This window comes from Phocoena phocoena, chromosome 1, assembly GCF_963924675.1.
Source record: "Phocoena phocoena chromosome 1, mPhoPho1.1, whole genome shotgun sequence".
Taxonomy (NCBI): Eukaryota; Metazoa; Chordata; class Mammalia; order Artiodactyla; family Phocoenidae; genus Phocoena; species Phocoena phocoena.
The window spans coordinates 74,157,966-74,172,233 of NC_089219.1; the positions used below are offsets into that span (position 1 = coordinate 74,157,966).

Genomic DNA, 14,268 nt, shown 5'->3' on the forward strand with positions numbered 1-14,268 from the left:
AAACTGGTTGTCTGTGACCCAGATGTAAATCACAGATATGTTTTATTTAGTTCTCATGATAATTTAAAATAATTGAGTGTGATACCATTATTTTATATGTAAATAAAAATATTGATTTTAAAACAAGATCTTTCATATTAATATCTGGACTTTCATATTCTATTTTTAATAATTTTATTTTTTTTAATTTTTATTTTTTTGGTTTTGTTGGGTCTTCATTGCTGTGCACAGGCTTTCTCTAGTTGTGGCAAGCGGGGGCTACTCTTCATTGTGGTGCATGGGCTTCTCACTGCAGTGGCTTCTCTTGTGGAGCACGGGCTCTAGGCGTGCAGGCTTCAGTAGTTGCAGTATGCAGGCTTCAGTAGTTGTGGTACACAGCCTTAGCTGCTCCATGGCATCTGTGATCTTCCCGGACCAGGGATTGACCCCATGTCTCCTGCATTGGCAGGCGGATTCTTAACCACTGCACCACCAGGGAAGTCCCTGGACTTCCATATTCTTGAACCATTTGAAAAACTGATTTCAGTGGTCTCTCATTCCCATATGAGAACAAATGGGAATTTGCACTGAATAACTGTTCTCTTTAGCCAGGATTTATACTATCTCATTTGCTCTAGCCTTCACTGTTTCACTACTTCTGTTGTTTCACCTGCCTATCCTCGGTAGGCACTTGAATTTGACCTACAGAGCCCCAATATGAGCCTAAATCACCAGATTCTCCTTTATTCTTCGATAAAGCTTATTTAGTGTGCCTTCTTACTCATGGGCCACAGATACTATCACTAAAATTGATAAGAAATTCTCGTAATTCTGAACCTTAGAAAGAATGGGGTCTAGGTTTTGATCCCTCCTTTTCAAATTCCTGTTCTATTTTTAATGCAGATCTACTTACCTCCTTCCCGTTTGTTAGCTCTCTTTACCATAGGGTATTGAGAGGAACAACCTTTACCAAGCTCCAAAGGGTTTTGTTAGATCATTCCCCCAAGGTAATAGATGCCTACCAGCCTTAGATTTACATAATTAAGTTGTCGGCTGAAGTGATTCTTCCCACAGCAAAGAAGATCTGCCTCAGATTGACTCTACTTATGTAGAGAAGCACTTGACAACTTTTTTAAAAAGAGAAATATAATTTACATGCCATAAGACTCACTCATTATAAGTGTACAATTCAGTGTTTATTAATAAACATATAGAGTTGTGCAGCCATCACTACAATTCAGTTTTAGAACATTTTCATCACCCCCAACAGTTCTTTTGTTCTCTTTTGCAATCAGTCCCCACCTCAGACAAACACGGATCTGTTTTCTATCCCTACAGATTTCCTTTTCTGGATATTTTATAAAAATGGAATCATATAATATATATATATAATCTATTGTTGCTGGCTTCTTGAACTTACAATAACGTTTTTGAGGTTCATCCATGTTATAGAACATATCAATAGTTGGCTCTATTTTATTGCTGAATTGTACTGTATTGTGTGGATGTAACATTTTTGTTTATCCATTCAGCAACTGATGAACATTAGGATTGTTTCCAGTTTTTGGTTTATTTGGATAATGTTGCTCTATCCGCATGCAAGACTGGGTGGACATATGCTTTCATTTCTCTTGAGTTGATGTCTAGGGGTAGAATAACTGGGTCATATGGTAAGTTTATGTTTATCTTTTTAAGAAATTTCCAAATTGTTTTCCTAAGTAGCTTAATATTTTATATTCCCATCAACAGTGTAGGAGGGTTACAGTTTCTTCACATTCTTGTTAATACTTGGTATCATCAGTCTTTTTGATTTTAGCCATTCTGGTGTGTGTGAATTGGTATTTAATTGTGGTTTCAGTTTGCATTTCCCTAATGATTCATGATGTTGAGCATATTTTCATGTTCTTATAAACCATTCATGTATCTACTTTAGAAAAATGTATTTTCAAGTCTGTTGCCCACTTTCTAAATTGAGGCTTTTTTTCTTATTATTGTCAAGTCTTTAAAGTTCTTTATATATTCTGAACACAAGTTTACCAAATAAATAATTTGCAAATATTTTCTCCCCATTGGTGGCTTGTATTATCTTCTTAAATGATATCCTTGAAGAGCAAAAGTTTGTAATTTTAATGAAGTCCAGTTTATCATTTTTTCCTTTGATGGATTGTACTTTTGGTGCCAAATCTTAAGAAATCTTTATCTAACCCAAGGTAATGGAGATTTTTATTCTATGCTTTCATCTAAAAATTAATTTTTTGTGTTGTTTTGTGTGAGCTATGGAGTGGAGTTCTTTTTTTTAACTCATATAAATGTCCAATTTTTACTGCGCTGTTTGTTGAGAAGACTTTTCTTTCTCCATTAATCATCTTGGCACCTTTTGTCAAAAATCAGTTGACCATAATTGTAGGGGTTCACTTCTGAATTCTCAATTTTGTTCCAATGACCAGTGTATGTCTATTCTATGCCAATACCACATTGTCTTGGTTATTGTAACTTTAAAAAAAGTTTTGAAATCAAGTAGTGTAGGTCCTCGAACTTTGTTCTTTCCAAAATTGTTTTGGCTATTCTGGGTACTTTACATTTCCATATAAATTTTAATCAGCCTGTCAGTTTCTAAAGAAAAGCCCACTGGGATTTTCATAGAGATTTCATTGAATCTATAGATTAATTTGTGGAGACTCTTCTATCAACAATATTGAGTCTTGAAGTCCATGAAAATGAAATAGCTTTCCATTTATTTTGATGTACTTTAATTTCTCCGCAATGTTTTCTGTTTTTTTGTTTGTTTTTTTTTTTTTTTAGTGAGTAAATCTTGTTAAAATGGATTCCTAAGTTTTTTTTTCTGTTAATACCATTGTGAATGGAGCTGTCCTTTTAATTTCAGTTTTGGATTGCTTGTTCCTAGTATATTAAAATGTTATTGGTTTATATATATATTATATCCTATGATGTTGATAAACTTACTTATTAGTTCTTGTAGTTTCTTTATAGATTCCTTAGAATTTTATACATATAGAATCCTGTCATCTGCAAAAAAAGACAGTTTTATTTCTTTCTTATCAATTTATATGCCTTTAATATCTTTTTAAATATCTTTTTTCTTACCTCATTACACTGGCTAGAACCTTTCATAAAAAGTTGCAAAGAGGGCTTCCCTGGTGGCGCAGTGGTTGAGAGTCCGCCTGCCAATGCAGGGGACACGGGTTCATGCCCCAGTCTGGGAAGATCCCACATGCCGCGGATAGGCTAGGCCCGTGAGCCATGGCCGCTGAGCCTGCGCGTCCGGAGCCTGTGCTCCGCAACGGGAGAGGCCACAACAGTGAGAGGCTCGCGTACCACAAAAAAAAAAAAAAAACAAAAAGTTGCAAAGAAGTGGTGAGTATAGATATCCTTGCTTTATTTCCATTCTTAGGAAAAGCATTCCATCTTTCACCATTATATATAATGTAAACTATAGGGTCCCCCTCTCCACCTCACCCCCAAACTCACCCTTTATCAGCTTGAGGAAGTTCCCTGCCAGTCCCAGTTTGTTGAGAGGTTTTATCACAGGTACTGGATTTTGTAGAATGCTTCTGCTATATATATTGAGATGTTTATGTCGTTTTGTCTTTTATTCCATTAATATGGTGTATTCCATTAATTAATTTTCAATGTTGAACCAACCTTGCCTTCCTGGGATAAATCCTACATGGTCCTGGTGTATAATCCTTTTAATATACTGCTGAATTAGGTTTGCTAATATTTTGATAAAGATTTTTGTGTTGGAATGGATATTGATCTGTAATTTTCTTTTGATCTTTGTCAGTTTTGTCATCAGGCCTCATAGAATAAGTTGGGAAGTATTACATCCTTCTTTATATTCTAGAAAAGTTTGTGTCAGATTGGTATTATATCTTTTAATGTTTCATAGAATTCCCCAGTGAAGCCATGTGGACCTGAGCTTCTCTTTGTGGGAAAAATTGTAATTACTGGCTTAATATTTTTGTTTGTTTGTAAGTCTTTTCAGATTTGTTATTTCTTCTTGAGTTAGTTTTGGTAATTTGTGTCTTTCTATGAACTTGTCCATTTCATCTAAGTTATATCATTTACGTAAAGTTGTTCATAGTATTCTTTTTTAATCCTTTTAATTTCTCTAGCATCAGTGGTTATGCCATCTTTTCATTCCTGATTTTGGTAATTAGTGTCTTCTCTGTTTTATTTTGTCTTAATTTTGGTCAGTCTAGCTAAAGGTTTATCAGTAAGACTTTTGGTCTCTTCATTTTCTCTATTGTTTTTATGTTCCATTTCATTGAATTCTGCTGTGACCGTTTTGGCTTTGGTTTAATTTGCTCTTCTTTCTAAGTTTCTTAATGTGGAAACTTAAATTATTGATTTGAGACCTTTCTTTTTTTCTAATACATGTGTTTAAAGTTTTGAATTTTCCTCTAAGCTATGCTTTATCTGTATCCCATAAATGTTGATTTCTTGTGGGTTTTTTTCCATTCAGTTCAAAATATTTTCTAATTCCCTTTGGGATTTCTTTGTGATCTAAATCCAGATATTAGGATTTCCAAAATTTCTCTCTGTTGTCGATTCCTACTTTAATTCTCCTATGATAAGAGTTAATTTTTTGAATGAATTTTCTATCCTTTCAAATTAATTTGAGATTTGTTATATTGCTTAGCATATGATTAGTATGGAGAATTTCCATGTGTACTTGAAAAGAATGTGTATTCTGCTGATGTTAGATGCTGTGTTTTATAAATGTCATTTTAATGATATTATATTCAAGTTTTCTGTAATCTATTGATTTTCTTTTTTCCATGAATTATTGAGAATATTGAAATTTTCAACTATAATTTCTGAATTATTTAGTTCTTTCTTTAAAAAAATTTTTTTTAATTAATTAATTTATTTTTGGCTGTGTTGGGTCTTCATTGCTGCGTGTGGGCTTTCTCTAGTTGTGGCGAGTGGGGACTACTCTTCGTTGCAGTGTATGGGCTTCTCATTGCAGTGGCTTCTCTTGTTGCAGAGTACGGGCTCTAGGTGCTATAGGGCTTTGGTAGTTGTGGCACGCAGGCTCTAGAGCACAGGCTCAGTAGTTGTGGCACGCGGCTTAGTTACTCCACGGCATGTGGGATCTTCCCAGACCAGGTATCGAACCATGTCCCCTGCATTGGCAGGCAGATTCTTAACCACTGTGCCACCAGGGAAGTCCCTAGTTCTTCCTTCAATTCTGTCATTTTTGTTTTAGCATTTTGGAGACTATTTTGTTCATTGCATATACATTTCTAATTGTTAAATCTCCCAGAAGTATTGACCCTTTTATCATTATGAAATTTCCTTTTTTTGACTTTAGTAATATTTCTTGTCTTAAAGTCTATTTTGTCTGATATTGATATAGGTATTCCACCTGTATTATGGTTACTGTTACATGGTATAACTTTTTCTCTCCTTTCCCTTCAACCTATTTTTATCTTAAAATCTAAAGTGTGGCCCTGTAGACAGCATATAGTTGGACCTTTTTTAATCCAGTCTGATAATTTCTGCCTTGTGATCTGTTTATTCACATTTAATGTAATTATTGATATGGTTGGCTTTACATCTTTGATTGTGCTGTTTGTTTTCTATATATCTTAAGAGTTTTTGTATTGTTGTTCCTCTCTTCTTTTGTGTTAAACAGATATTTGTAGGATGCCATTTTAATTCCTCTTTGATTTTTAAACTACATTTTAAAAAGACATTTTCTTAATAGTCGATTTAGGGGTTAAAATATGCATTTTATCTTATCACAATCTACTTTTCTAGTAAAATATAGTGACTTTGATGCAATATAGCTCCATTTCTTCTCTAATTTTGTGTTATCATTTTCACGTTACCTTTATGTTTTTATAAACCTAGAAATGCAGTGTTACAATGATTGCTTCATACAATTTTAAGGTCTTTAAAGAAATTTTAAAAAGAAAGATAAATGTGTTTATATAGTCTTTTACTTATATATTTATCATCTATACTCTTTATTTCTTCCTGTCAATTTGAGTATTGTCCAGTGTCTTTTCATCTGGAACAACTTCCTTAAGTATTTCTGCTTGAAGCACATATCCTCTGTTGTTGTTTATCTGAGAATGTTTTTATTTTACCTTTGTTTTTAGAGGATAGTGTTCCTGGATAGAGAATTGTGAAAAGGTTTGTTTCTTTTAGCACTTTGAATACATTATTCCACTGCCTTCCGGCCTCTCTTATTTTCATGAAGAAGTCATCATTAATCATATTGCTTTTCCCCTGTACATGATTAGTCATTTTCTCTTGCTTCTCTCAATATTTTTTCTTTGTCTTTTAACAACTTGAATATGAGGTGTCTAGGTATGAATCTCTTTGTACTTATCATACTTGGCATTGGTTGAACTTAGATTGCAGGTTAACATTTTTCATCAGATTGGACATTTTCAACCATTATTTCTTCAAATATTTTTTCTTTGCCCTTTGTCTCTCTCCTCTCCTTCTAAGGTTCCTATTACATGTATGTTGATACCCTTGATATCCTACAGGCTTCTAAGGGTCTGTTCATTTTTTTCCTATCTTTTGTTCTCTGTATTCTTCAGACTGGTTGATTTCTATTGATCTATCTTCAAGTTCACTGACTGAGTCTTTTGCCCTCCTCAAATCTGCTGTTGGGCTTATGTAGTGAGTTTTAAAGTTTGGGTTATTGTACTTTCCAAGTCTATAATTTTTATATCTTGAATAGTTTCTCTTTCTATCATTATATTGAAATTCTCTTTGTTGTATCATTGCCATCATATTTTCCTTGAATTCTTTAAATACAATTTCCTTTTATTCTTTTGATATATTTTCAATAGTCTTGTCTGCTAAATCCTATATTTGGGACCATTCAGAGACATTTTCTATCGTTTTTCCTCATTATGGATTATATAATGTTTTTGTCAGAAATTTGACTTTTTAAAATAATATTTTGTAGCAGCTCTGCATTCTGATTATTTTTTCTTTCCTCAGGATTGTTTTTATTTATATTGTTTTGTTTTAATAACTTCCATGGCTTTCATCTTTGGGCTGTATCCACCATGTTGTCTGGCTACTGATTTCTCTGTTAGGGATTACCCTGTGCCTGCATAGCTTAGTTACCATTCAGTGATTAATCAGAGTTTGTGCTCAAACATTCTGAGCCAGTCTGTGCTGATGGAGCTGTTTGTGGGTTGGAAAGCATATTCAACGTTCAGGCAGTTTTCAAGCCTGTACCAGCTTTAACTTTCCTTTGGGTCCTATGGAATAGCTTCCTTGTCAAGCTGGGATATGTGGAGAGCTTATTTAGGCCCTCTCTGCCTCTCTCATTTACATTTTCTATACTAAATTTTTTGCTAGACCATCAGTCTACTGCTCACCCCTACTATGGCCACAACTTCAGGTTAGCAAAGCTGGATACTTTCCCTGTTCATTTGCTACAGTTTGCTTTTTTTTTTTTAATAGATGGTATCACTTGTATGGGGTTTTTTGGCTTCCTCTCCAAATCATGTCAGCCCTCTCTGGCAGTAAAGCTCCTGGTTGTCATGGAGCCCCACCCTGACAGAAGTACTGCACTGACTGAGCTGTGGGGGAACAGGAGCAGCACCAAGCAAGAATACCACAGACTCCCACTGTTTTCATGCAAAGTGTAGCAATTATTCATGAATAAATGCTTCTCAGTTTGTTGTTTGTGATTACTAGATGTCCAGAACCATGAAGTCATTGTTTTTGATAATTTTGTCCAACTTCATAATTGTTTCTTGGAGAGAAGATTTGCTGACTTACTCATTCTTTCATCACCAGAAGTCCTGTGTCACCTGGCAACTTTTAAAATGGCATGTTCACTTGGTGACATTCCACTTAACAAGGAACCATTCTATAGATCCCTTGTACCATTTTGGTACAAATTTTGGGTCTCTGGGAATCAGTACAGTTGTTCACCATACCATCTACCTTGCTCTACAATCTGTCATCTTAATCCTGTTTAATGTAAGGGATTTTACACTTCAAAAATAATTGTCAGTAACTTTGTGTACTCCCCTCTTTTGAAAATCACATAAGTGGCATCTGACACTGTTTGTGATACTGAATATAATGGAAGTTTATAAATAAGTTGTTTTACAATTCTCCTTTATAAATGAAGATATATAGTATTATATTTTGTCTCCTCCATAATAACAGAATGTTTAAATGGTTAACATTTGTGCTGCAGTATAGCTTTCTGGCTCATGAAAAATGAAAGCTATCAGCGATCTGGGCAATAAGATTCATCGCCAATAGTCACTAGCAACAGCACACAGCATTTTAATATCAGTGAAGTCCACAGCTAGCAGTAAGAGCTGGTGTAATTGAAAGACGTTTAGGTGCAATCATTCTGCTGTTTGTTCCTTGCCAGGTTCAACATGGGATTGTGTGAGTATTTGAAGAAAACAGCAATTTTTAAAATATCTTGGAAAGATGTAAAAATGGTAGATAAGTGCTTAAATTTAAGAAACGTGGTAATTTTTAAATCATGTGGCTCTAAAATAAAAAGGCATTTTATTTGTCTTGGTTGATTAAAGCTTTAGAAAAGCTACTCCTTGGTTACAAGTGAACCGATAATTCTGCTCTAATGTTGCCGTGGTAACAACTCATGCTGATATAATTGAGAACATCTTATACATCCTGGTTCGAACATTTTCTCCCTGCCATTTTGAGTTGTTCTAGTGGTATATGAAGAAGCCTAGGATAACTAGCTTGAGAGAAATTAAATCTAGTTATACACATCTTTGGCATTAATCTGATGTTTACTAGTGATATCTCGTACTGAGCAGTTATGCTTTGCTTCTAGGGGCTTCTCTTTTTAAAACAAAAGAAAGCTTTTCATTTTCTGTGTGCTGCATGCTCTAATGTATGTGTTTACACCATCGGTTCTTATACCTCTAGAGATTAGCATAACTCCCTTTGCTGTTGGATTGTTGTTTTGAGCAGTATGTTTTGGAAAGGTTGATTTTCATCATGAGTGGTAAGTATGCTCTCTGAGACTCTGTAGGTTTGTATTTTTTAAAAAATATTTAACTATAAAAGCAAAAAAATGTTTTTTAGAGGGGCAGTTGTAAAGCCAGAACTACAGTGGATTACATTTTCTCTTGATGCTTTTGCTTTTAGAGATTATAGTAATTTGCTTTTTAAATCCATTAACAACTGTGAATAATTAATATCACTATTAATAGTCAATACCAGTAATCAGTTTCTAATCTATTTTATGGTGTGATTTATTGTATTCATTATATTCATTAATACATTGTTATTAATTGTGTTATAAATTAGTGAGTAAAAGACCCACTGTGGTAAAGGAGGAATTTTTTTAGTGTCTGATCCTGAAGATAATTAAACTTTCCTTTTATTGGCTTTGTCTTTCTAATATTAATTTTTGTTAGCTTCTTTTTGGTTATATAAAAAATACTCAATTTTGCATAAGATGTTGCCAAAATTTTATTGATTTATTTGTTGCTTTTAACTATAATTCATTGAGAAATAGGAATTTAATGATGAAATAAATATATGCATTTTGGTTTTGGAGCCTTTGTTAAAATTTTTAGAAATAATTTTTTGGGAAATAATTTGTTAGAACAAGTACTTTTGTGGTAGTTTCCTTTTTGTTTTTGTAAATATGATTTTTTCTAAACATTTCTAAAAATGTTTTTTGAGAAAATATACTACAGTATATACTGCAGTTTATCATAGGGTAAAAGCTGTTCACTTTAAGCCAAACCTGCAGCTAAAAATAGATATCCTGTTGTTAGAGGCAGAAATATTTGCTTAGAGCATAATTCATTAGCATCTTTTTGCTTAACTAAAAAAGAGGATGTTTATTAAGTTAACCTTTGAATCAGATACATGTTTAGGAAAAGTGTTATGGTTTTTCTCTTAAAGCAGTCTATAGTTTATACTTAAAAGATTTGGAATTGGAATTCAGAACCTGAGAGAGTTGGATTTTTGTGGTATAGTGGTAGAATTCCAAATAGATGAACATTTTCTTCCATAATTGGAGACCATCTTATTATTGCCAATAAACATTTTTTATCCTGCTGCTGTATAATATAAACCTCTTCAACACTGTTAGGTATTTATTTATAGAATGATATTAGACGTTAAAAGAACAATTTTGCATGTAATATATTAAGAATGATTTGTTATTGTTATTATCCTGTTATTCTACTGTTAGATAGATCTTTCTGTTCGAGTGTTTTAAATTTGGGCTAATATTACAAAAGCAACATGTTAACATTTCTTAGGATTTCTTGGATATCAAAACTGAATATACCTGGTTATCACACTTAAAATACTGGATTTCTTTGAATACAGGCAGTGTGTTTTTTCTCCTTGAAAGTGTTCTAGAGGTTTTACAATTGGATATGTTGGTTTTAGCTGAAGAAAATTGTTACTGCTTCTCTATTGCTTTTTCTTTCAAGAAAGCTATGGATTATTCAGATAGTATTTGATATACTTGATCATATTGGTCTGCCCTTATAGCCTTTTTTAACCATAGGAATTATAGTAATGACAACTAAACATTCTGACTTTTTCAGGATTGTCCAATTTCAACTAATATTACTCATAAGTGGTTAAATGCCTCAGCCATTTCAAAATGTGGAAAATTTCAAATGAAGTGTGGTTTTATTTGTAAAAATGAGCAAATGGCAGACCTTTTTATCTAAGTCTTTAGCTATACATGTGATATTTATGTGTATGTGGTACTTTCCTAGTTAAAAAGCTCTTTCTTTTCTCCTTCCTTGCCTATTAAATACCAGCTTTTGGGGGGAATAGTTTTCTCTGGAATCTATCTTTAGCCCTCTTTTAATGCTGCATTCTCTCTGAATGATCTCATCCAGTCCCACATCTTCAGTTGTTACCTGAATGTTCAGTGCAAAAGTGAATTTTCTCTTTCCATCCCAAATCTGCTCCTTTTTCATTCATCCTGATTTTTGTTAATGATCCCACTCGCCATGCAGGAACTTAAAACAGAAGCCTTGTAATCACTGAACTTGTTTCTTACTCCCCAGACATGCACTCAGCCATAAATTTCTATTGATTCTACATTAGAAATGTCTCAAAATCACTCAATTTTCTCCATTATCACTGACACTGAGAATGCTTTTGGATCAGGAATTCTGTATCTTTTCAATCCTTTTGCAGTAACAGCTTCACTGGTCTCAACTTCCAGTTTTATATCCCTCCAGACCATTTTCCATGCTGCCATTTTAAAACTGCAGGTACGCCCATTTCTTAACCCAACGTGAAAACTTTCAGTTACTCCTTAGTGCCTCTCAAAGGCTAAACTCCTTAGTGGGGCATATGAGAGCAGTGCCCTGCCTTTCTGGCTTTATTTGCACCACTCTCATAAAATTCTGATCTAGTCATATTACACTACATATTATTCCTTGCTCCCTTTCCATATTTATATCTTTTATTATAAAAATTCTGAAAACCAGCTATGCTTTTCAGTGCCTCCATTATTGACTCTGTAGAGTCAGATGATTCCTCTATACTCCCAAAGCAAACTTATAAACTATAACAATTATTTGTATTATACTGAAATTATATATTTGCATATCCGTTTCCAATCACCATCCTTTGAACTCCTTAAGTCAAGGATAGTGCAGTGTTCATCTCTGTGTTTCCAGTGGTTACCCTAGTGCCCCAAACACAGTAATGAACTCATAAATTCTTGTGAAATAAATGAATGATTAAAACTTATCCATTTTTTATATAGTATAACACTTTTATTACATTATTGATGAAGAATATCAGTCATGTATTTTGATTTTTTTGGTTCATATGCTTATTGGAACATAACTAGCATCATTATATCAAAATCTCAAATGAAAACTCTGATTGGCCTTGTGGTAGTTGAGGGCAAATCTCTGAAAAAGATTTGCTATGCTTTGAATTACAGGAAAGTTACAGACTTGAGCAAAAGCATTTGAGTAATTCCCCCTTTTAGAACAATATTTTCTAAATTGAAAATTTAAGAACACAAAACTGGAAAAACAGTATATCAGTGGAATTAAGGAAGGGTACTTGCCTAGAAATGTATGTATCAGATTGAAGATCAGATGCCAAAGTTTAACAGTTTTATTTTGAGTAGTTTGCCTTCATGGAAAACAAATAAAAATAATTTCACCCTTACTAACTTGGATGGATGAAGCTTTTAAGAAAGACTGTGGGAGAGATGAGTGGAAAATCCAACACTGCTGATTTCTTTCATTCTAAAACAATTAATAGTGGGACAACCAGAAATTTGTTAGTCTAATCAAGCTGAGAAAGTGGCTTTTCTTCTTCCAGATATAACAGGGCTCTTCCCTGATGTGACGGGCATCACAACTAGTAAGGAACCCTATAGTCCTGGCTCCATTCCCATTTTGGATTATTTAAATGATAATATAAATATGTATATATATATATCAACTAAAAGATCTGAGAACTTGATTCTAACATACCCAAATAGGAGGTGGGAGGATCCACCTTATTTGGGGGGAGCATTTGTAAAGTTTTGAAAGGCTTCTCATTGTTCATGAATGAATAAACAAGAAAAGTACCAATGTGGAGCGTATAAAAGAGATCATGCTCAAGGATAAGTTCACAGCCTTCAAGAGGAAGAGAATGAACTTACGTTTAGAAAATATTTATGAGGGAGGGTTTAAAATAGGAAATTATAGAGAGCGTCTATGTGGAATTCTTAAAAATTTCAAGTGAACATGGACTCTATAAAATAAGATGTTAAAGATAAAAAGATGAAACAAGAGACTAGGTTGAGAGGAGAGCTGGGCGAGAGGCAGGAATAGAAAAGAAGCAATAATGATATAAGAGAATGTTATAAGAAAATGAACCTGGCATTTGTAGAGTATAAAGCTGCATTAGAAGCAGTAAAGAGCAAAATAATCACTGCAGGAAGGTAAATTGAACATGTAAAGAGCTAACTTGATAAAAGCTACCAGAATGTAGGGGAAATGGACAGGATAAAAATTATGAGGTGAAAAGTATGTTAGATAAAAGTAGGAACTCTACAAATTGAATGAATAACATTCCTTCAGAACAGATAATAGAACAGAAACAATCATAAAAAATTATGATTCAGGAAAACTTAGAAGAAAATCCTAAAAGTATACACTGAAAGAGCTCACTGTGTATTGACAAAAATTAACAAAAATACCAGCACCTAAATATATCCTGATGGAAGTTTGAATTACGAGGATAAAAAATGAATTCCACAAACATCCAGGTCTCCTTGCATCTTACAACTTAACACACATTTTTTCTTACACAGAAAAAAAATCCATAAATTGGAGACTGGATAATTTGAAAATCCTTCTAGACCAAAAATTAACGAAGATACAACAGCACATAGAAATACTGAATAAAATATAACAAGCATCCCTTTAAATGAATACTTGAATTTACAAGAATATAATAGAAATCCCCAGTGTGCAGAAAGTCAAAAAGTAAGTGAAAAACTAGAGCTGTAAGGGGGAGCATACTTTGACTACCCTGAGGAAATTTTCATACCTTGGTGACAAAATGGCTTTTGTTTTAAATGGCCTCACAGAGACAGAAAAGTTCTTTGATCCATACAACTTGGGATTTCTTAGACTTGTGTATAAAGCCAGGATCCTCAAAGGATCATAACCTCAGTGAAAGCATAGACTAAAAAATAAAACGTCTCCACTGACACGGGGAAGATAAGGAAGCTCACATTTCTTGGCTTGGGTTCCTGGGGAGCGGGGAGGGCTGTATGTGCATGTGTATGGGATGCTTTTCCTGAGAGTTTGTAATCAACTGCTTCTTCTTCAGTAGCTTTCACGTTATAATCTGTATTAATTGTGTGGTTTAATAATTTTAAATAAAATGCCTTAGAGTAACAGTTCCAGGCTGGTAACATCTATCGGGTGCCAGGCAGAAGCTAATACAAAACATATCCTCATATCAAACCCTGCAGTTTTCTCACAGATAAAGCCCCACTGAACTTTGAGTTCAGAGTCCAAAGCCAAAATAGATACATAACACACACACACAATCTACAACAAAAGATATTTAGCAGATAAAACAGCATTAGATCCTACCAAGAATGTCAGAGTAGAATTGTCACATACAGACTACCATTTAAATTAATAATCACATAAAAAAGAAATATAAGAGAAAAAAATTGTATGCACTTCCCCACAGAGCCTCAAAATATATAAAACAAAATTGACCCGTTTAGAAGGAAAAATTATAACTATGTAAGATTTATAGATATATATAAAGAATTCT

General features: G+C 33.6%; 1 protein-coding gene across 3 annotated transcripts in view; it reads left to right on the plus strand.

Moving 5' to 3' along the window:
- The window catches only part of PRKACB (protein kinase cAMP-activated catalytic subunit beta), a 143,186-nt gene that overhangs the window by 71,607 nt on the left and 57,311 nt on the right, over positions 1-14,268 (plus strand). The window contains exon 1 of one of the 3 annotated variants that reach the window (XM_065882058.1): positions 8,699-8,980. The exons of the other annotated variants lie outside the window; for them this stretch is intronic. Within the exon in view, the coding sequence (XP_065738130.1) occupies positions 8,974-8,980 (7 nt within the window). The 5' untranslated portion in view covers positions 8,699-8,973. Of the gene's footprint in view, positions 1-8,698; positions 8,981-14,268 lie in introns of those variants that run through there. 3 annotated transcript variants of the gene reach the window in all.